This window comes from Mus caroli, unplaced genomic scaffold (genome assembly GCF_978045245.1).
Source record: "Mus caroli unplaced genomic scaffold, Mus_caroli_1 scaffold_3, whole genome shotgun sequence".
Lineage (NCBI taxonomy): Eukaryota > Metazoa > Chordata > Mammalia > Rodentia > Muridae > Mus > Mus caroli.
In genome coordinates this window covers 34,525,717-34,547,765 of record NW_028227258.1, presented here as the reverse complement: position 1 = coordinate 34,547,765, position 22,049 = coordinate 34,525,717, and the positions used below count along the sequence as shown (strand labels likewise).

At 36.6% G+C, this 22,049-nt stretch overlaps 1 protein-coding gene across 1 annotated transcript in view; it reads left to right on the top strand.

Annotated features, from left to right (window-relative positions):
- Positions 1–22,049, top strand: part of LOC110291107 (N-heparan sulfate sulfotransferase 4) — a 356,059-nt gene that overhangs the window by 219,283 nt on the left and 114,727 nt on the right. Inside the window, exons 5-6 of the mRNA XM_021158063.3 lie at positions 13,342–13,527; positions 15,382–15,510. Of these exons, the coding sequence (XP_021013722.1) occupies positions 13,342–13,527; positions 15,382–15,510 (315 nt within the window). The remainder of the gene's footprint in view (positions 1–13,341; positions 13,528–15,381; positions 15,511–22,049) is intronic.

The following is a 22,049-nucleotide window of genomic DNA, read 5'->3' as shown; positions in this document are numbered from 1 at the left end:
CGTCTTTGTATTGGTTTTTTTCTGTTATTATCCTTTGAAGGGCTGGATTCCTGGAGAGATAATGTGTGAATTTGGTTTTGTCGTGGAATACTTTGGTTTCTCCCTCTATGTTAATTGAGAGTTTGGCTGGGTATAGTAGCCTGGGCTGGAGTTTGTGTTCTTTTAGTGTCTGTATAACATCTGTCCAGGATCTTCTGGCTTTCATAGTCTCTGGTGAAAAATCTGGTGTAATTCTGATAGGCTTGCCTTTATATGTTACTTGGCCTTTTTCTCTTACTGCTTTTAGTATTCTATCTTTATTTAGTGCATTTGTTGTTCTGATTATTATGTGTCGGGAGGTATTTCTTTTCTGGTCCAGCCTATTTGGAGTTCTGTAGGCTTCTTGTATGTTCATGGGCATCTCTTTCTTTAGATTTGGGAAGTTTTCTTCTATAATTTTGTTGAAGATGTTTGCTGGTCCTTTGAGTTGAAAATCTTCATTCTCATCCACTCCTATTATCCGTAGGTTTGGTCTTCTCATTGTGTCCTGTATTTCCTGGATGTTTTGAGTTAGGATCTTTTTGCATTTTCCATTTTCCTTGATTGTTGTGCCGATGTTCTCTATGAAATCTTCTGCACCTGAGATTCTCTCTTCCATCTCTTGTATTCTGTTGCTGATGCTCGCATCTATGGTTCCAGATTTCTTTCCTAGGGTTTCTATCTCCAGTGTTGCCTCATTTTGGGTTTTAGCCAGTTTGTTATTCTGTCTTTTTATCGGGGAGTTGAGTCCATTGATATTAAGAGATATTAAGGAAAAGTAATTGTTGTTTCCAAGATCTCTCAGTCTTTAGTAAGCTCCCATTATATTATGGATCCCTATAGGAGCTTATACCTCATGAGTTATACTATTTCTCAGTGTATATCTTAATGATAATACCTTCCAGGCATATAGTCTTATAGATTGTCTTTTTTTTTTCTGCTAATATACCTGCTTTGTTTATTTATTGTTTTTTTTGTTTGTTTGGTTGGTTGATTGGTTATTTATTTATTTTACACTCCAAACACAGCTTCCTCTCCCTCTTTTCCTCCCATATCTTCTCTCTCCACCTCCTCAGAATAATGGAGGCCTTCCATAGATATCAACCACCCTTGATGTACCAAGTTGCAATAAGGCTAGGTGCATCTTCTTTTATTGAGGATAGACAAGACAGCCCAGTTAGGGGTTGAAAGACAGGCAACAGAGTCAGAGACAGGCCCTGCTCCTGCTTTAGAAGCCCAGATGTAGGCCCAGCTGCACAACAGTTACATATGTGCAAAGGGCCTAGGTCCATCTCATGTCTGCTCTCACGTTGGCAGTTCAGTCTCTATGAGCAACTATGGGCCCAAGTTAGTTGATTTTATAGGTTTTCATGTAGTGACCTTGACCCCTCTGGCTCTGGCTCCTTCAATCCTTCCTACCCTTCCTCCACTGGATTTCTCAAGCTCCTCTTAATGTCTATGAGTCTCTGCATAGGTGTTTTATTGGTTTCTAGGTGAAGCCTCTCTGATGAGAGTTATTCTAGGCTCCTGTCTGAATGAATAGCAGAGTATCATTAATAGTGTCAGGCGTGGGCTCCCTCTTATCGCATGGGTCTCAAGCTGGACCAGTCATTGGTTGACTCTTCCCTCAAATTCTGATCCATCTTTTACCCCTGTACATCTTTTAGCAGGTCAAATCATGAGTTTAAGGTTTTATGGATGGCTTGATATCCTAATCCCTTCATTTGAAGTCTAAGAAGATGACTGGTTCAGGCTACATATCTCCCATTGCTAGGAGTCTTAGCTAGGGTCACCTCAGAGACTCCTGAGAATTTCCATTGTTGTAGGTTTCTAGCTTGTAGCAGAGAGGCAGTCACACACACAAATTCAGTTGTCTCTCCCAGTACTCTCTCCCTCCATCCTCCTCCTAACTCATCTCTCTTGTTCCCATCCCCATTTCCTCCCCCATCCAGTCCCCTCCTTCCATCCACCTCTGATACCTAATCTATTTAAGGAGACCAGTCCTCTGTTGCTGGTAGGAGTGCAAACTTGTACACCCACTTTGCTAAACAATTTAGCAGTTTCTTAGAAAATTTGGAATAGATCTACCTCAAGATCCAGCTATACCATTCCTATGCATATACCCAAAAGAAGCTCCACCCTCCCACAAGAACACTTGCTCATCTGTTTTCATAGTAACTTTATTTGTAATATCCCAAAACTGGAAACAATCTAGATGACCCTTAACCAAAAAATGAACAATTAAAATGTGGTTGATGTAAACAATGAACTATTACTCAGCCATCAAAAGCAATGACATCATGAAATTTATAGATAAATGAATGGAAATAAAAACGTTCGGCTGAGTGACGTAACCAGACCCAGAAAGATAAGCATGGTATGTACTTACTGAGAAATAGATATTATCCATAAAGTACTATTCTACAAATTAAAGACCCCAAGAAGCTAAATACCAAGGAAGGCTCAAGGGGATGATGCTTGCTTTTTGTTTTTGTTTTAACTAATGAATCATATGGATTTATGTAGCCTCCCCTCCCCCAGCCTTAATGGTTCCACTGTTTACACCTGGATGGAGCTCGTTCTGCCACGCCCACTGCTGGAGCCCCACCGCCGCTTTGCTGTTCCTAAGCCATCACGTTTCACCTGCAACCTTACTCCAAGATTATTGGCGGGAATCGTGTCCCTCCCCCTCCTTCATAACTGAGTGTCAGAAATAAAAAAATGAGCTTTGATCAGAATCTGCCTGTCTTAGCTGCACCATTTTCTCTCGTCGCCTAGCCCCTCTTCTCTTCCAGGTTTCCAAAATGCCTTTCCAGGCTAGAACCCAGGCTGTGATCTGCTGGCCGAACACAACATTTGGCGCCCACAGAAATCTTTACCTTAGTGATAGAAATGTGTCTCCATAGTTGAGAGTCTTGGCTGCTCTTCCAAGGACCCAAGTTTTATTTTTAGCACCCACATGGGCTCTAAACCATCTTCAGGCCTCTTCAGGCACTAGGCATAATCGTGACACACAGATATACCTGAATTAATACACCTAAACATATAAAAAATAACAATAGCAATAGTAAATTTCAGGTTTATCTTGTAGCCTTGCTAAACTCCAGCTGCGCTAGCTCTTATCAATAATGAAATTGTTGTTATTGAAATTCTTTCCTTTCATATGCCAGTAGATGTCTGTTCTCAAATAGAATGTTCCTCTTTATCTTTCTACCCACAAGCTGATCAGCTTTCTGACTTAGTAGCACTTAGTCCTTCCAATTAGCCTTTCTCTCCAGCACAGTATTCAGGCTCTTAGAAAATACATACACCTATTTAACAGCATGATATGACACGTTTACAACAGATGGCCTGTTGATCCAATCTCCATGCCTCTGATTTACTTTTTGCATCTCTATACAATAAAGCTATCTCATAAGAAGTATGCACTGACCCCTCACAGTTTGACCAGATAGTGCTCAGATTCTACTTTGAAGAGGTAGCTTGTTGACAGGGAAAGCGCTTGTTTATTGCAGTCATGAGAAAAGCCTTAGGCATTTAGATTCTTTTTTTTCCTATGATAGGGAAGCCTCAACCATCATTGGGACATTATAGAATCCCAAGGATAACATGAAGTATCAGCTATCAGACCAGACTCCAAAGTTTTTGCTTATGTCTAAAAAAAAATTTTTTCATTTTCTCATTTCAAATCAGTTAAATATTATGGATGAAACAAATCATTCATTGCCTCTGACCTTTTAGAAAAAAAATGTTCTGTTGAAATACTGTATGTAGGCTCAGTCTGAATTTGCGTGGGCTATGCTTTAGTGTATTTATAAATGACGAACTTGGATTCTGAAATTAAACTTTTTATTTGCGATTTTCAAAAAAAAAAAAAAAAAGAAAAGAAAATACATACAACAAGGCTGTGGAGATAGTGCGAAGGTTAAAGCACAAACAAAAGGACTTGGCTTTAGATCCACAGAAACCCATGCTACATGGGTATAGTAACACACACACACACACACACACACACACACACACACACACACACACACACTAAAGGGAAATCTTTCAAACTAAAATTATTTCTCATAAGCTCCATCATGCTCATATGGTCCAAGCTCTTCTAGTTTCCCATCAGAGCTGTGTCTATAATATATCTGATTTGTGAACCCTACTTGCCTTTCTTCCATCATTTCTTACCATGATAACCATAAAATTTTTATAACGGTGGGCTCAGGAACGCCATCTATCTGCTCAGAACTTTCTAGTTGTTGCTTCTCCTGCTTGGGGTAAATAACACACTAATAGCTTTTATGAGCCTAAAAGATCTGCTGCTATTCCGTTAGCGATGCCATATGATTAGTCTCCAGAAAAACAACTCTGTGTGACATCTTTAGATTTTTTTCAATATTTAACTTGAAAATCTCTTTGCAGAAGCCCTGCCACTTGGAATACGTACTATTCTCCCAACAAGTTTATTTGTTTGTTTGTATGGTTGTTTGTTTGTTTGTTTGTTTGTTTGTTTGGTTGGTTTTTTTGAGACAGGGTTTCTCTGTAAGGCCCTGGATGTCCTGGAACTCACTTTGTAGCCCAGGCTAGCCTCAAACTCAGAAATCTGCCTGCCTCTGCCTCCCGAGTGCTAGAATTAAAGGCATGCGCCACCATGCCCGGCTCTCTCACAAGTTTAATACTTCAGCTACATCATTTCCTTCTCTGTGATAGTCATGCTTGATAATCTAGTACAGTGAGATGTCCTTTATTCTTTTCGATACCTCTGCTTTATTTTCCTTCTTATAAGTAATTTATATATTCATTATTTTATAGTTTTAGTCTCATCCTACTAACATATAAGCTCACTGATGGAAGGAATTTTTGTCTATTTTCCTCACTGATATATCCCCAATGCATATCATGGCTCTGTGTACAACCCATGCATACAGTTAGTATGCATTGAGCAATGTTACATTGAAAAGGGATATATACTTTTTGATGGTAAATAAAGTAAGAGCACTGTGCATAAAACCTTACGATGTTAAACTTGCTGAATGGAGCACCCTAAAATTAGAGTGAAGTCTGGCTTAGCTTTTTTCTTAGTTCCCTTTAAGAAACAAAGTAGACTATCAGTGGGAGCACGAATATTAGAGGATGAGTCTCAATTGCTCAAAATAGCTCTACTTCGGATCAGAAAGTTCAACGCTGTAGAAGCAGTGCTATTGCTGTGCTGTTTCTTTTTCCCCAAGAAAAATCCATTTGTAACAAGGAGCCCTCTAGAGATTTGTCACCATTTACCAGGCTTCAATCCAAAAAGTGTCAAGATTGACCCAGCCAATTTCCAGGGTTACACAGCCATTGCTTTTATCACTTATGAAAACAGAAGACAATTTTAGTCCTAAAAAAGGCAGTGGAAAATCAATGATTCTAGCTTCATTTTCAAAGATGACAATAAGGTCTCAAGCCCCTTTTACAAGGAAAAATACATAATGGGACCTATTCCCCTTACCACATATCTCACTCCCCTGAAGTTGTATAGCTAAGAGAAGAGATCAATGCTTTAAGTCAACAAGGTACTGTTGACTACAAAGTCTCATTATCAAGAACATGTTCATTTATACATTCACCATTTCATTAATTTCACTTCTGACAAATATGTTTTTAAGAAGCTGTGATATAACTTTTACAGTAATTTCTTTTAAAATATTTATTATCTTACAGAAATGCACAGAACACTGTTCTAAGCATTTTGGATGTGAAATAATTCCAATCATATCCTATATTGTTTTGTGAATAAGAACAAAGTTTTATAATTATGAAAGCAAGCCATGTGTCCAGTCCTTTCATCATTGTTTGGAAACAATAATTCATTGTTTCAGTTTTCCCCAACTTCTATGAGATCCAGGTATGACTGTGTGACCATGAGTTGAATCTTCCTACTCTTGTTTTTGTCTTGTTTTCTCCCAATAGTCCATTGTGGAGTGTCAGGCTTTCAGAAAAAAAATATTTACTAATAGATTCCTGCAAAATGAAGCATAAGAGTGTTACATATGCTTACCTGGACCTGTCTGACTTCTCTGTTGCTAACTGTAGATCTTTTTGCCCATTTATTAGGGTGGTTTCTAATTATCCCAGAACCACAGTGCAAAATCACTAAAACCAATATATTTTAGTGTAGGTAGGATCTTTTCAATCAGTTTTTCATCATTGTGTTACTTATATCCTACAGCTTTACCCCAGATTCCAGAATAAAAGGAAGGATTTACAATAGTTACTTATGTCATACTAGGTTTCATAAACCTGAGCCCACAGTCATAATTGTCCATGATTTCATGAAAGGAAAGTTTGCACTATTTCATACAGGATACAAGGATACATCTAAGAAATGTTATCATAAGATTTGTTGTTGGGCAGTTGGGATTTTCTTAATTATAAGGCTTGAAAAGTCAAAGTAATGCAAAGGTCACATAGGATTTGACAGAGAGAATGTTGTGGGATGAGAGTGGAGGGTGTTTTTGAGTAGGGAGGGAATACTTTCACACTTGTTTTTTGTTTGAGGTTATATTATAATCACAACAGTGTTCTCTTCTCTCTCCTCCCTCCAAACTTTCCCATACATTTTCCCACTGCCCTTCTTGTGAGACAAAGTATCTTTTGTCAATAATCCTTAGTACATACCTATATTCCAGATATAGAGATAGAGATAGAGATAGATAGATAGATAGATAGATAGATAGATAGATAGATAGATAGATAGATAGAACCTATTCAGTCCATATAATGTAATTTGCATGTATGTTTTAAAGGCTGACCTTTGGAACTGGACAATCAGTTGGTGTGTTCTTTCTTGGGACAGACCACTTCTTCAGCCCCTGGTTCTTCTCAGTTGCCTATAGACCATTATGTGGGGCTGAGGACTCTGGGTTTTTCTGGCCCATTTGCATTGTCCTTGTTCAGGACATGAGTTAGCAGATAGGTAAAGTGGGAAACATGTGGGGTCTTTAAAGAGCAGAGAAGGAGATAAATACAGAAAGAAGAGAGAGTAGGATAAAATAATATGTAAATAAATATGTATGCCTAAAAAGCAAAACAAATCACATTATTAACTGTGTATTTAAACCCCCCCCCCCTATTATACACATAATCTCTGTGAACAAATGCACATACATAGCTTTAATGAAGTCTTCCCATCTGGGCTCACAGCACTCCCTCCGTGTGACAAAGACCCCCTAACAAAAACCCACTTCTAAATATGAGAAGCTCTTTTTCGCAGTTGTTTTAACCTTTGATTGAAGTAGTCTTAGAGCACAAAACGACTTTGCAGGGAGAAAATAAGCTTCCCAGCTTCATTCTCATTTACCTCTTATCCGTTATCAGAATTTTCCATTTGCTAAACTCAAGTGGATACAAATAATAAAAAAAAAAGCCAGAGAACTCAAAGAGATATCCTACACCTTCTGTGAGAAAAACAGTTGCTAGTGGTAAAATATAAACCACTGTCATTTCTGATTTTAGACTCTTCTTCACTCTGTGAAACTAACAGGAATTGACATTTTTTTTTTAATCTACTAATGTACATCTTCTCTGTACCTCTGTCTGTAGTCACTACCCTTGCTTGAAGATTATGTCCCATCCATTTGTAAAAACTGGTATACTTCCTGAACGATCTGTGTATCTCTTCTGAACTAGTAAACACTTAACTGGGAACTAATGACTTCATAATGTTTTAAACATTGTAAATATTAGCTTATTTATGTCTATCATTATTTAATCCTTTAATGGCTTCAACTTAACTTTCTACATAAGGAGTCTGAGATGCAGAAAACTCATGTAAGCCCTCAGACTCACACAATTAGCAACAACACGAGCACAGTGGAACTAGAGCCACCTACCTTGGAGTCCATAATACTCTGCGACACTATTTGCAACAATTTATTGAGGTGGCAGTACTCTTGCAAAACTACAGGCTGTAGTAGTGGTATAAGAAGGGATATTTCTAGATTCAACAATTTTGGGATCTACTAGATGACATTGGAAGTATAATGTAGAAATGTCTGCATGGAGGAAAGCCTGTGTGTCCCTAGACTAATCCACCCAAAAATCTAGAATAAGGGGACAATGACATTGAAAACACATAAACTAAGACACTGTTTCTGATATTTGAAAGACTCCATGAACTATGTTTATACCACTAGATATGAGTGTGTTATTTCAATGTAGCTAATGTTATTTGGAAATAAATTTAAACCTTAGTAGATGTGTAATGTCAAGGACGTCATTTTTTTTCCAGAAACAAAATATCTGCATATTCAAATGATAATGATGTTTTTTTAAGTCAACTATTCATAGAGTAAAATTCAACAAGAACTGCGATACATTTACCTATATTTTTCTGTAGTCCTCTCCAGATATCAAACGGCAGCAGAAATTGTAGCTTACTTCCAGCAAAGCCCTGGAATGAAAGAAAACACTTGACACAAATCATGAACTCAAAAGTAATTATTTCAAGTGTACAGGAATTGAATTGTGTGTTTGTTGCTTGATTGTTGGAAATGGAACTTTACTGTGGCTCATTCTGGCCTGCAACTTGATATATAGCTGAGCATAAACTTGGGTGGATGAGACTTCTACCTGTTTCCAAAGTGCTGGGATTATAGTTCTGTTCCACCAAACCTGGTAAATCTAATTGCTTTGATGTATCTCTAGTGTTTATCATTTAAAGGATCAGTAGTCTCCTATACATTTACTCTAGTCTACATGCTGGCAATCAGGTACATAACATCCAGGCATCATATGCCTGCATACCATATATATATATATATATATATATATATACATATATATATACATATGCAATATCTACCCTCCATATTTACACACACATGTAGAATTATAAAATATTCATATATGTATATAATATTTTATAATATACTATTTTGTCATGTGGGTAATTGACATTTATCAATATCAATCATATAACTGAATTATAATATAAATATTAAATAATAAAAACAAATATCGTACAGTTTTAAAATTTTTCTCTTATTTTTCTAGAATTCAAACTATTAGACATCATACCTGAACCTGCTGAACCTGTAAAATGTATTAGAAAATGCAAAACTAAACTAGCTCTGCCCTTCAGGTTTCCAAGTTTAGAACATCACACTGTTTTTAAGGAGGACAGCATCAATTAGGTGACTTGAGAGCTTATAAAAACTCTGAAAGGGCAGTAGGGCAGACTGTTCTGAACTTCTCCGGGACTCAAGGAGCCATAGAGAACTGGTCCTCCAGGAGCTACTATTTCAGAGAAACCACTAGAGCAGAGTCACAAGTCGTAGGCTTCCTATTTCCCTGCAAATACGCACCCACACTGTTAGCCGACTGCCTTGTTTTCAAGGTCTTCCTTTCCAACAAGAAATTAACCTTTGCTTCCTATCGCTCTCCCAAAGCTGTCCTGGGCACTCCTAATTGGCTGAAGCTCATTTGCATTAAAAGTGCTCGAAGCAAAGGAGATTCTTTTAAATGGCGATTTGCACTTTGTATAACTTTTCTAAGTAATAACAGAATGAAGAGGTGCCCTCCTTCCCAAATTTACCTTTGAGTCAGTTCCATCCAGTCACAGCAGAGCTGACATGGGAACACAGAAGCATACACGGGGTGTCAAGAGGCCAGATGTGATTCTAGCTCTCACACTTTGCTGACATGACAAAGCTGCCTGCTCACCCTTACCTTCACTGTCCATATTTTTGGATCGTCTCCAGTCCTCCTAAGATTATAATTAGACTCACATTAGGAATAAACTGAAAAACACTTAATACATACCTGGTGCCCATCTATTGCTAAGAATAAATGGTCACTGAGGATTGTTTTAAGAGTTCTTTGGTTTTCTGTCGCTGTTATCACTTCTAATTCTATATGCATTTTATTTTTGCTGATTTTTTGAAAAACAATAATATCGCATATATCAACAATTTACCAAACTGTCTCACTACACCACTACCACTGTGCTACCCCATCCCACCCCTGCAAGAAGTAGGAATTTAACTGAAAAGAAATGCGGTTGGGTTGTGTCAAACTCCTCTTTGTGAAGCATATCATCCCAAAATGCAGTTAAAGTGATGTCACTTTTTAAACCCCACCCTGGCAGTTGCTTATTAAGAAATATTACATGTCTTCGATGCCTCTTATCTTTTGATCCTGCATGACTTGTCAATAAATCATAAAAATGATCTTGAATTTTATTTTCTCAGCTATCATTTGTGTCTATCTCAAGTGGGTTGAGTGTCTCCTACATTTACATGGAGAGGCCTTCCTAAGTCTGTAATTTTTGTGATCTTGTGTAACTATGTCATTTGGTTTATGTTTTAGTTGACCAACCCTCTGTGAATTGGATTTTAAGCTGTGGACAGTTAAGAATGAAGCTTTCTGGTTCAGTAAGCACCTTGATAACAGGAAAAGACTTACAAGGGAATTCCTTTTCACTTTCTGTTATCATTTTGATTGAAAAAGTATAAACTCATAATTACCTAGTGTGATTTACTATTTTGATTGAGCTCCAGTTGCCTCTGCCATAGCATGACCTTACAGATAGTATTGTATCGAGCCTCCAGAAATCAATAAGTATAATAAAATCATTTTTACTGACCCTTCCCTCCTGCTCACTGAGTCGATTGCTTTTCCCTCCTGATTTTTCATGAAAAGTTTTACAGTTCTTTTTACTTCATATCAAAAGCGATACGCCATTTTGTAGGATGAATACAGTTGCTTGTTATTTCAATCCCTTATGAAGACTTCATCTTAATCTCTTTGTTTCTGTGACCCTACCCTGCTTATCTAACATGGAAGGCTTTACATTTGGAATTAAGCAGCAGATCATAGTAGAAAGTAAGGCCAACAAATTTCTTGTTGAAGTAGGTTAGGGTTTCTGCACTCTTGTTTTGTCATATGCTAGATTATAGGAGACTTACAACACTTTTGTAGAAAACAGTTGCAAGAATACAAACAAGGAGAAAAAGTTCCCTCTTTCACATGTCACAAGTGCTGTCCCAGGCAAAAGAGCCACACCAATTCTATTTACCTGACAAAGGGGTATGAGCACCCTTGCCTTGAGATTTCTTCCACACAGAAGTCATCTCTGTTTCACTGGCAATGTCATGGTAGGCTGGATACTTTATTTACTGGATAATCCCTCATCTTCATCATTTCCAGAACCTCACCTTCATCACCACTTACCAGGCACCAGGCCAAATAGTGAAGGACCCTGTGATGGGACCAGGTGACATAAGCACTGCCTCTTTGAGGTTTTCCAACTTCATTTTGTACAGAAAATTCAACTTAAGAGTTGGGATTTATCTTAGTGGTAGAACATTCTCTTGCCATTAATGAGGAATGGGATTTGATTTCTGTACCCACAAATATTATGGACAAGAGGAACAGAGTGGAGAGAAGAGAGGAGAGGGGAGGGGAGAGGAGAGGAGGGAAGAGGCTCTTGCACAAAATTCCAATCTTTGCTGGTACTAAGAAATCTGTTTTCCCTCATGCCTAGGAAAAGGCTCTAGCTTATTTTACAGCATTGATTTCAAAATTCAGTATTTTTATAGAGTCATTTATTATAATAGATGTAAGAAAACAGTCTTGATGAAATAGAACTGATTTTAGCTACAAAATAAGGGTCATCCAATAAAAGGAAACTAATAGTGACATGAACTATTTAGTGCCCATCTTTGCGGCCAATGTGGCATGTGGGTGATGCCCTGAAGATCCACTCATTGCTTGCCTCTCATCCAAGACTGAATTCTTTCCCTGTGCTGTGTTCTTGTAACAGATGATATAAACAGCAACCATCAACGATTTTGTGCTCGGTTTATTGATTCAATCAACTTTCATATCTGACTATATATCCTCATTTATAAGCTCAATTGATGAGATTCGGCCCTACAAGACTTTATAAAGCACATAAGCATTTAAAGAGAAAGTTATAAAAAGAAGTAGAAATTTGAAACCTGCATATCTATTCCATAAACCTAGGAATATAACATCAGCGACTGAAATAGTTTTACATTCTTGCTTTAAATGTTTACCTGTAGTCATTTGGAGTTGACTGTATATTAAAGTGCCTCACAGTAAATTGTATGCCTTGTAAATTAAGTTTCTAAAGTTTATGGCAAGCGGTGAGATCTAATTTTTACGTCCCCACTATCCTCCACATACAAAACTCTCCTGGACTTTTAACACTCTCTTACCCTCTGTATCCATTAATGCCCTATACTTTGAATTGACCATGTGCAATCTTGTTTTGTTACCAACTTTCATCTAATTTTTACCACAGAAATAACTCCCTAATACATGACTTTGATCTTGGCATACCACTAATTCCTTCTTAAAGGGAAGGACAACATTAGCCTTCCAAACTCAGGAGATTCAAATACTATTAGATACAAATAAACAAACAGAACAACTCTCATTGCCTTATGAATCATATTTACATTTATGGTGTGCTACAATACCACATCCCATACATGTACATGCACACACACACACACACACACACACACACACACACACACACTGTGTTCTTCCATTTCCCTCTTCTATTTTTCCTTCATCTGCCTCATAAAGAGATCCATTGTAGCTAAATTCCTTCCCAGGTGAGAAATAATGTCCAGCCCTTCTCCTGAGGTCCCAAAGACAAGTAAAGCAATGATTCTTCCAGAGTTCACTATATGGAGCCAGTGAGTTTATTGGGCTTCCTAACACAGGAATGTGAGCATCCCTTTCCTAGCCTTACCAGCAGGGGTAAAAATCATCCCATAACCACATAGTTCATAGGAGGTACTCCAGTCTTCCTTGGCCCATGCCCACCCTAACCCTTCCAAAGGAGGTTACAGGCAGTTAAAGCAAAGTTGCATGAAACAGGTGACAGGGAAAAACTGGAGACTAGCATGAGAATTGAATGCCCCGTTTCAAGCTGGGATTTAGGGATGTAAATCATTAGCAAGCACAACTGGGGTCATCTTTTTCAAGAGTATCTGAATGTCCTAAGATGATACCTGTTTGGCTCAGAAGACAGTCACTCACAACCCTACCATCTTCTCAAACTTAATGTGTGTAAATAGCACAATTTTAAGTACACAAAGCAAGCTCAGAGTATTTACTGCATTCATTATAGTGTAGCATCAGATTTCCATGAAGCTGATGGACTGAAGAAAGATTAAAATCTCCATCTTCCTATTTGTATATCTTGTCCCACTTAATACGGATCTTAATATATATGCCAAGTAGATTTAAAGAATTTTTATTAACTCAGTTGGCTCCACATCATAATGGTGTTCTTCTGACTTCTTTTAGGAACATGGAATTCCGATCAACCTGGGCTATGCAGTGGCCCCACATCACTCAGGGGTCTACCCAGTCCATATTCAGCTGTATGCAGCTTGGAAGAAAGTCTGGGGTATTCAGGTCACCAGCACTGAAGAGTACCCACATCTGAAACCTGCACGGTACAGGAAGGGCTTCATTCATAATAGCATCATGGTGAGCACATCCGCTGTGTCTGCAGCCCCTTGATATCTGTGTGTAAATGAAGGGATAAACTGTTTGTCTAAGGATGCAACACAGAGCTTCTTTTTCATGACTATCAGAAGTTTCCACCATGCCATGAAGATGCCTGTTTATACAATGCCGTACTATTTGACTACAGGCTTGCTTCCTAGGATGTGGAATAATTTTAGTGAGTATATAACAATCTGCAAACAGTGGGAATGAATTTTGAATAGATTATCTATTGATGCTTCCAATTTGAAATTTAGTCTAGAGCTCCTAGGCTTCTCCTAAGAAGTTCCTTAGAACTATTTGTTTGAATGGTTTCACAAAGAGATAAAGGTAGATTGTTGCTCCATGGATCAAGAAACAGCCCTCCCATTAGTCCCTTGCCAACAGATAAGAGAAAACTATTGATATCTGAAAGCTAAATCCATCTGGTTAGTGTTTTTTGACTTTCAAGCATTCTGAGCATCTTAGGACATTGTTTATTTTCATTTTTTCTTTCTTGCATATTTGAAGGAAAGGCAGCGAATAATTCCTTTCCAAATGTATTAGTTAAAAGTTACAAATCCTATTAAGTATGATGTATCCACTATGAGAAATGTGAGCAAAGCCATATGAACTTTAGCTGGGAATTTAGCATCATTCATTGAAAAAAAAGTGGCACCACTTTCTTGGTTCTAAAATAGACAGTTGTAAAATCCTCACCCCCAGTTCCAGGGGTTTCCGAACATGTTTCCATCATTAGTTGTCAAGATTTTACCTTGACAACAAGAGTCTCACACTATCTTCTTTCTGTTCAGTATTTACACTAACCTTGTTCCAGACTCACACTGCTTCTAGAACTATCTATTCATCAATCTATTTCTGTATCTAATCTCTGTATAAAAAGAAAATATAGGAATATAAAGCTACCTGAACTTGACATGCAGTAATTTTGTCATAGGGCTTTAATTATATCATTATTAAAATGTAGCACCAGTGGATCAAAGAGCATTAATTGTTGCAGGAAATCATTGATAACGGCAACAGTACAATTGATGTCTAAAAAATCAGAAGGAATAAAAAGAATTATTCACTTACATTTAAAAACAGAGAAAGTACTGAGATGTTCTTTTCTTCTGTAATCAACCAACATAGCATGAAAGAAAATGTTCCTTTTAGCCAACACGACATGCTTTTATTTCCCTTGGATTTAGTCATGAAAATTAACTGAAGGATAAATGCCATCATGGCTTTCTTGGATAACTGAGTACATTATCCCATAGACTGTAAATAGTTTATTCTTCAAAATAAGACTTTTAGAGCCAATTTGCTGATTTGTTTTGTCTGCTCAACATCCATATTTACAGAAGAATTGAACAAAAATATTCCAGAAACAGTCATTATATTGTTTGACTACGACTGAGATGAATGTAAAGTCTGGCTGTGGTACAGACAAAGGTAGAGATGAGGAGGAGGCTTTACTCTGAATCCCAGAGCCGGCATATTATGCAAGCCTGAGTATAGGAAGCAAGGAGAGGGGAAGCTTAATGAGATGAGGACTGTAACCTTGGGAGATGTCTGGATGCAATGAACCCTAGGACAACTTTTGATTCTTTAACACAAGTCAGGCAGTAGCTTAGATTTATACAACTAAGTAAACTGGGCACATGTTCTAAACTAAAAAATTGTATTTTTTATTTTGATTCAGTTACTCTACTGACATGCATGAAGTTAAATCAGTATCATCTCTTGATTGCAATAAGGCATCAGGAACTCTTTCTGACTGTAAATTTATGAGAGTAGTAACAGTTCCTAGTTAAATCTTACCAGTGTGCTGTCTTTTGACCTCTTTGTCTTCAGGTCCTCCCTCGACAGACCTGTGGGCTGTTCACACATACTATTTTCTACAAGGAGTATCCAGGAGGACCTCAAGAATTGGATAAAAGTATCAAAGGAGGTGAACTCTTCCTCACAATCCTTCTAAATCCAGTACGTGGACTACTCATATTTTACAACAGTGTCAGTGTCGTCAAATAAGTTGTATTTTTAAATCTAAATCATGAGGACTTTTTTTTTTCCAAGCAGGGTCTCACTAGGTATCCTAGCTAGATGACTTAAGCTTGGCTTGAACTCACAGAGATTTCCCTGTCTCTGCCTGTAGAGAGCTGGGGTAATATATACTACCACACCTAGCTCATGAATCTATTCTTTATGAGCAAAATATTTTACTGGCACTGAGTTAAAATCTACATTTTAAATTCTTACTTTGATACAGTTTTATTTCTTGGAAAATTTTCACGAGAGAATATAATGGAAAATTTTCACTAGAGAATATAATAGGATAATATATATTATCCTATTTTTCTTGTATCACTAATTAATGAATTCGTTATCATAAAAAGATAGTAGCTTTTTAAATGTTTTTTCATACACAATTAGATGATTAGATTCTTTTAATTCTTCATTCATTTCTTAAATAGATAACATTACATGATTTTCATATTCTGCACTATCCTTCCATCCTTGGAATAAATCCTGTATGAGCATGGTGAAGAATTATTTTAATATACCATTGAGGTTGTTTGGCTAGTGTCGCTCATGTATCCCACCGCTGAGGGTTCTTATACCCATATTTATAAAGGACATTAACAAATAATCCTTTGCTTTTGTTGTGTTGTTCTTTGTAATTACTATTGGGGTAATGTTGGTTTCATAACAGGTGTTCGGAAGTTTACTTATTCATCAAATTTTTGGACAAATTTGAAAAAAATTAATAGTAACCCAAAATACTTTCTTGGTCTTCATGAAATCAGAAAATTCTGAATACCTTTGTAGAGACTTTTTTTGAGATAATACTATAATTACATCATTTCTCTCTTTCCTTTCCTTCCCCCATCTCCCCTATATTCCCTTATTGTTCTTTTTCAAATTCATGGCCTCTTTTTTCATTAATTGTTATGGTATTCATGTATGTATATAACTGTATTTTTTAAGTATGACCAGCCTAGTCTATATAATATTATATGTATGGACATTTGCAGAGCTGACTATTTGAATCGAATTGACAATATTGAATAACCAGCAGGTGTTTTCTAACCTGAGGAAGACTATTTCTGCCAACCTCAGCATCTTTCAGTTGCTTATAGCTCTTTGTGTGGAGTTAAAGCCTCTGGGTCTTTCCTTTGTCCATTTTGGCCTATTTATTACCATAAACCTTGCTCATCTCATGTTTGGACAATAACTTCTGAAATTCCTAGGAGACCTTTCTCACAGCTCTTTGATCATCTGGCTCTTAAGGTCACTCTGGACCTTTTTCAAAAATGTTACCTGAGCATTAGGTGCTAGAGTGTTTGTTGATGCTTCTGTTGGACCAAGACTCAACTCAATATTTTGATTGGTTGTGGTTTCTGTAGTGGTCTCTGTCTGTTGAAAATAAAAAGTTTCCTTGATGAGGGGTGAAAACTACATTGATATGTGGACATAAGAAAAAAAATGATGATATTCTTTTTAGGGATTGTCCTGGGTTTAATAAAGTAGTGGCTGTAGGTTCTCTCCAGTATCCATGACGTCACTGGCACTGAGTCCGTGCCTAGATTTCCACTATTTATTTATTATATGTGTATGAGTGACTTTCCTGGAACTATGTATGTGCACCCAGCACATCCATGATGGACCTGGTGATCAGACAAGGGCATTGGATTTCTAAGAACTGGAGTTACAGGTTACAAGCCAACTTGTGATGCTGGAACCTGAACCTAGGTCTTCTGAAATGGGAACCAGTAATAATAAACACTGAGCCACCTCTCTAGCCCATTAAGAGACTTTTAATTACTGGCTTAATTTTCCTCTTCATTGATTTGTTCAGACTTTCTCTTTGTGACTCTTGTTAAACTTATATTTTCAAAAAATTCTATTTTGTACAATGATTTGTTGATATGTGATACCTATGGTAACCTTGAAATCTTTTGTATTTTATAGTAGCAATTATATTGTTTCTTCTTTCATCTCTGATTTCATTATCTAAAACTTACATCTTTCTTCTCTGTTAACTTTATAAATTTTTAAAAATCCCTACTTTGAGATAATTGATCATAGATTTCTGTTTCTTTTATCATCTCTATTTTATTTACTTCTGCTGTAGTTATTACGTTTTCCTTCTTTATACTGACTTTAGCTTAGTTTTGTCTCCTTTCCTAGGTCTTTGAGATAAGAAGCCTCAAAGTTTATTCGAAAACTTTCTTTTTTATCTTCATATTAATATTCAACATTATCAACTTCCCTTTCAGAATTTTTTTACAGTCCCCCTCAAGAGTAGTTGGTAAACTTGAGGTATACTAAAAAGACAATAGACTTCATCCCCAAAGCAGTATGATTATGATGCTTGCCAAGAAGACACAACTTTATGAAGCATTCGTGGATATATGTAATGTATTTACAATATAATAATTATCAAGCAGCCGCTCAATGTTTTTCACATTCTTAAAATGTGGCAAATATACACATTAATAAATAGTCCTATAGCCAAAATTTAACATTTTTAATTTAATTAGCAGCACATGTTTAGATCAAGTAGTGTTTCAGGTTAATAAATATATTATAGGTTAATATATTAGTAGACATGCTTAGAAATATCTCTAAAGGCATCCACATGTGGAAAGCTGAATTGAAAATGTGTAATGAGGGGTTATTATCTTACAGTCAGGTAACCTAAAACTTAATTCTTTATTAACTTTATTTAACAATGAATACAAAATTTGGTCCATTTCCTTAAGTTGTGTCTTTTTAGCTATGAAAATGTATTATAAATATATGTAGAGAGGCACGACAGTGTGGGACTCTATGACCATGAGAGGTCTGGATTATTTCAGCTCTCTGACTTTTCTCCCATAATGATTTCATTCCTGCGGTCTCAGAGAAGCATCTCCTCACTTGCATCTTATGGCACGTGGAACATAGGAGGGAATGGGATTTATGCCATAACCACCTCGCTAAATGTGAGAAGTTTTCATGCACACCACAAAAGGTACATGCTCTAAATAAAACTGGAAGGGGACACTGACTATGTTTGAAATGACTTTTTGCTAGGTGATTTGTATAAAATATTTTAACATCATAAGGCAATTGAATGTAAACAAACCTCTGTTATTTGCAAAATCATAAAGTAAATTGTAAATTGAATAAGAATAGTGAATCAAATTGGGATAGAAACGAGTTATCTGGATATTAAATCTCTTCCCATCAAAGTGAATATCTACATATATCAAAACACAGAAGACTGTTGGATTTGTATGTTGGACCCATAATGAATATGATAAAAGGAAAAATGGAGGTTATGTCTTCTTTAGCAAGAAACTTGCTTTTTTTAATTAACACAGAATTATAAAAAAAAAATCAAAAATTGAGGTTACATATGAATGTCAGTGAAAATTAAGATGGAAACTCTTGCCTTTCTGCAGTCCTCATTGAGAACATATTCTCAGTAGAAGCCCTGGTCCCTTTGTCTTCATTTTCATTCTCTGGTTCTACCCATACCCCATATCTTCTCTAACCCCCTTAAGAGGAATTCATTCATCATCAGCATACTGCATGTTCCCACTTCTATATATCCTGCCCATGTTTGACTACTTCTAGCCTTTATTGCTTGAATGCTTAATTACTAGGTTTCTACATCTAGTTTTCAATATTGACTCTAATAAAGTTCACAGAGCATCACTCTGTGACATAAATGAGTTCTTTTAAAGCAGAGGATAATATTGAGTTTCATATTCCACTAATAGTAGCAAGGATTCAAGAAAACTATCCTTGGCACTGAAAACCTTGCCATAAAGACTCATCCTGACATACAAATGTGATTTGATTTCAAGCAGAAATGAGAAGGGAAGTGGCAGAGTTTCAGGAGTCTCCTTGTATCTATTGACAAACCATACTTGTTTTTAACATTGAAATTGGTGGTGAACTCCAAATAGACTATTTGGATAAAGGAACTAGGTCAGCACCCAGAAAGCAAAAGGAGAAGTGGGTAGTACCGATATAGCAACATATCCCATTATGGTAGTATGAAGTCTGGATTGGCCAAATGACCCACAGAGATGTATTAAAGAATAGTGTTGCTCAAAATGAGTACAGTGACCAGAAGTAGCTATCAAAGTAGATTCCATTCAGTTTGGTAGAGAAACATGCTACAGACATCATGACCCAACACATCAATAGTGGGTGACTTCAATACTTCACTCTGACCCACACAGAGGTCATCCAGGAAAAACTAAATAGAGGAGCTCTGAAGCTAAATGACATCATAAATCAAACAGATCTAACAGTCAGCTATAGACCATTTCACCCAAACAATAACGAATGGACTTTCCTCTCCATAGCCTTATAAAACTTTCTCCAAAATAGGCCAAACATACAGATACAAAGCAAGTCTAAACAAATTTATGAATATTGAAATAACATCCTTCACATTTTCTAACCACAAAGGAATAAAGCTGCATATCAACAAAATTAGAAATGACAAAAGTACACCAACTCGTAGAAACCAAAACAATGCACTGTTGAATATAAAAATAAAAGTACAACGTCCTAAAACCTATGACTTTTTCTCTCTTCAGGTTTACAACTCTCTATGTTTACAGAGAGCTCATATTAATAACTTAAAGTTTCACCCAAAGCCCTTGAAAAGAGTAAAACAAACATCAAGCCAATACACAGCTAGAGACACTAAAAATTAGGGCTGAAATCCTTTGTATGGAGTTGAGGCATCATGGTCCACCTCTCCCATCCCCAACCACTTCAGAAAATCTGTCATTACTGATCAGATTTCAAGCAGAAAAGAGAAGAGAGGGGGAGTCCTTGTTCAGTTTATTTTCACACAGTCATATCGGATGGACTATGAATATAACTTTTGACATTTCTAGATCTCTCACTACCTACTGAGATGCATTCCACACTATCTCAGCAACCTCCTCGATCCTCTACCTTTAACAGTCTTTCCGTACCCTCTTCTCTAATGTTCCCTGAGCTTTAGATACTTAAGTGTTTTTCTAGATGTATTCATTGAGCCTGAGCTCCACAACACTGCAATTTGATTGTGGGAGCTAAGGAATGCTGAGAATCGGGAAAACTGTCTTCCCCAGGGTAGAGTATTTCATTGGATATCCAGTACCAAGTGGTCTGCCCTAAAAACATACATATGAACAGCATCATACAGACAGAGCAGGTTATGTTTAAGAATATATACATATATGCATGTAACAAAAATTAATGAAATAAGGGACCACAAGGGAAGGGAGAGATGATGTAATTATAATTTAATTATAATCTCTAAAAGTAGTAAAAAGAAGAAGTAAGTAAAAAAAAATCAAAATAGACAATAAAATTACAGCTGAAATCAATGCTCTGATGTAGAAAACACAAAGGCTATGAATCTCTTTTTAAAAAAAGATTCATTTATATATATATTTATTTATTTATTTAGCTTTTTTATTATTTTCTATATTTACATTTCCAATGTTATCCCCTTTCTGGTTTCCCCTCCGAAAACCTCTTATCCCCTCCCCAAACCCCTGCTCACCAACCCGCCCACTCCTGCTTCCCTGTCTTGGTATCTCCTACCCTGCTTCCCTGTCCTGGAATCCCCTGAACTGGTGCTTGGTCCTGAGAAGGCTATGAATCTTCATGTTTGAAGCAGGATAAAATAAACAACAAGAACAAAATCACAAGAAAACCAGTAAAATTAAAAGTTGTTTCTCAGAAAAGATGAACAAGATTGACTAACATTAGGCAAGTTAATCCAAAGGAAGACAGGACCCAAATTAATAATATTACACATAAAAGGGAAAACACTACAACAGATACTGAGGAAATTCAGGGAGGCACAGGAAATACTTTTTAAAAGCTATACTAAAATATCTAAAAGAAATAGATAAATTTCCACATATATACAACCTACCAAATTAAATCAAAATTAAGTAAATAACTTGAATAGTCATATATATACATATTCATATATCTACATATATATATATGAAAAAGAAGGAGCAATAAAACTCTCTAAGCTTAAAAACATTAAGAAAAAAAGGAGCATAGGTAGGCCCAGATAGATACATTGTGGGAACTAACCTGACCTCCACAGAAGATTTCAAACAAAATTTCAATATATTGCTCTTATATGAAAGATACAAGGTTGGCAATGAAAATAAATAGACCAGGTGATGATATTGGCTTCAAGTATTCTTAGCAGATATACTTTTGTGGGTTATAATTGATCCACAGATCTAGCAAGGTAAAAACCTACCAAGGAGAAAAGCCACCTTCCAATTGCTTTCAAGGAAGCAATTGGAATATTCTCAGCATTCTGTGGTCTTGAGAGTTGTACAGGGATAGCTGTGGATCCCCACTGGAAATACTAAGAGCTGTGCAACTGAGATCATCTGTAAGAACGTGGAGTCAGTCACTTCAACTATTCCTGAGATAGCAATAGTCTGAGATTTCTGTGCTCTCAAGCAATTGGAGTTTTAGAAAAATACTCT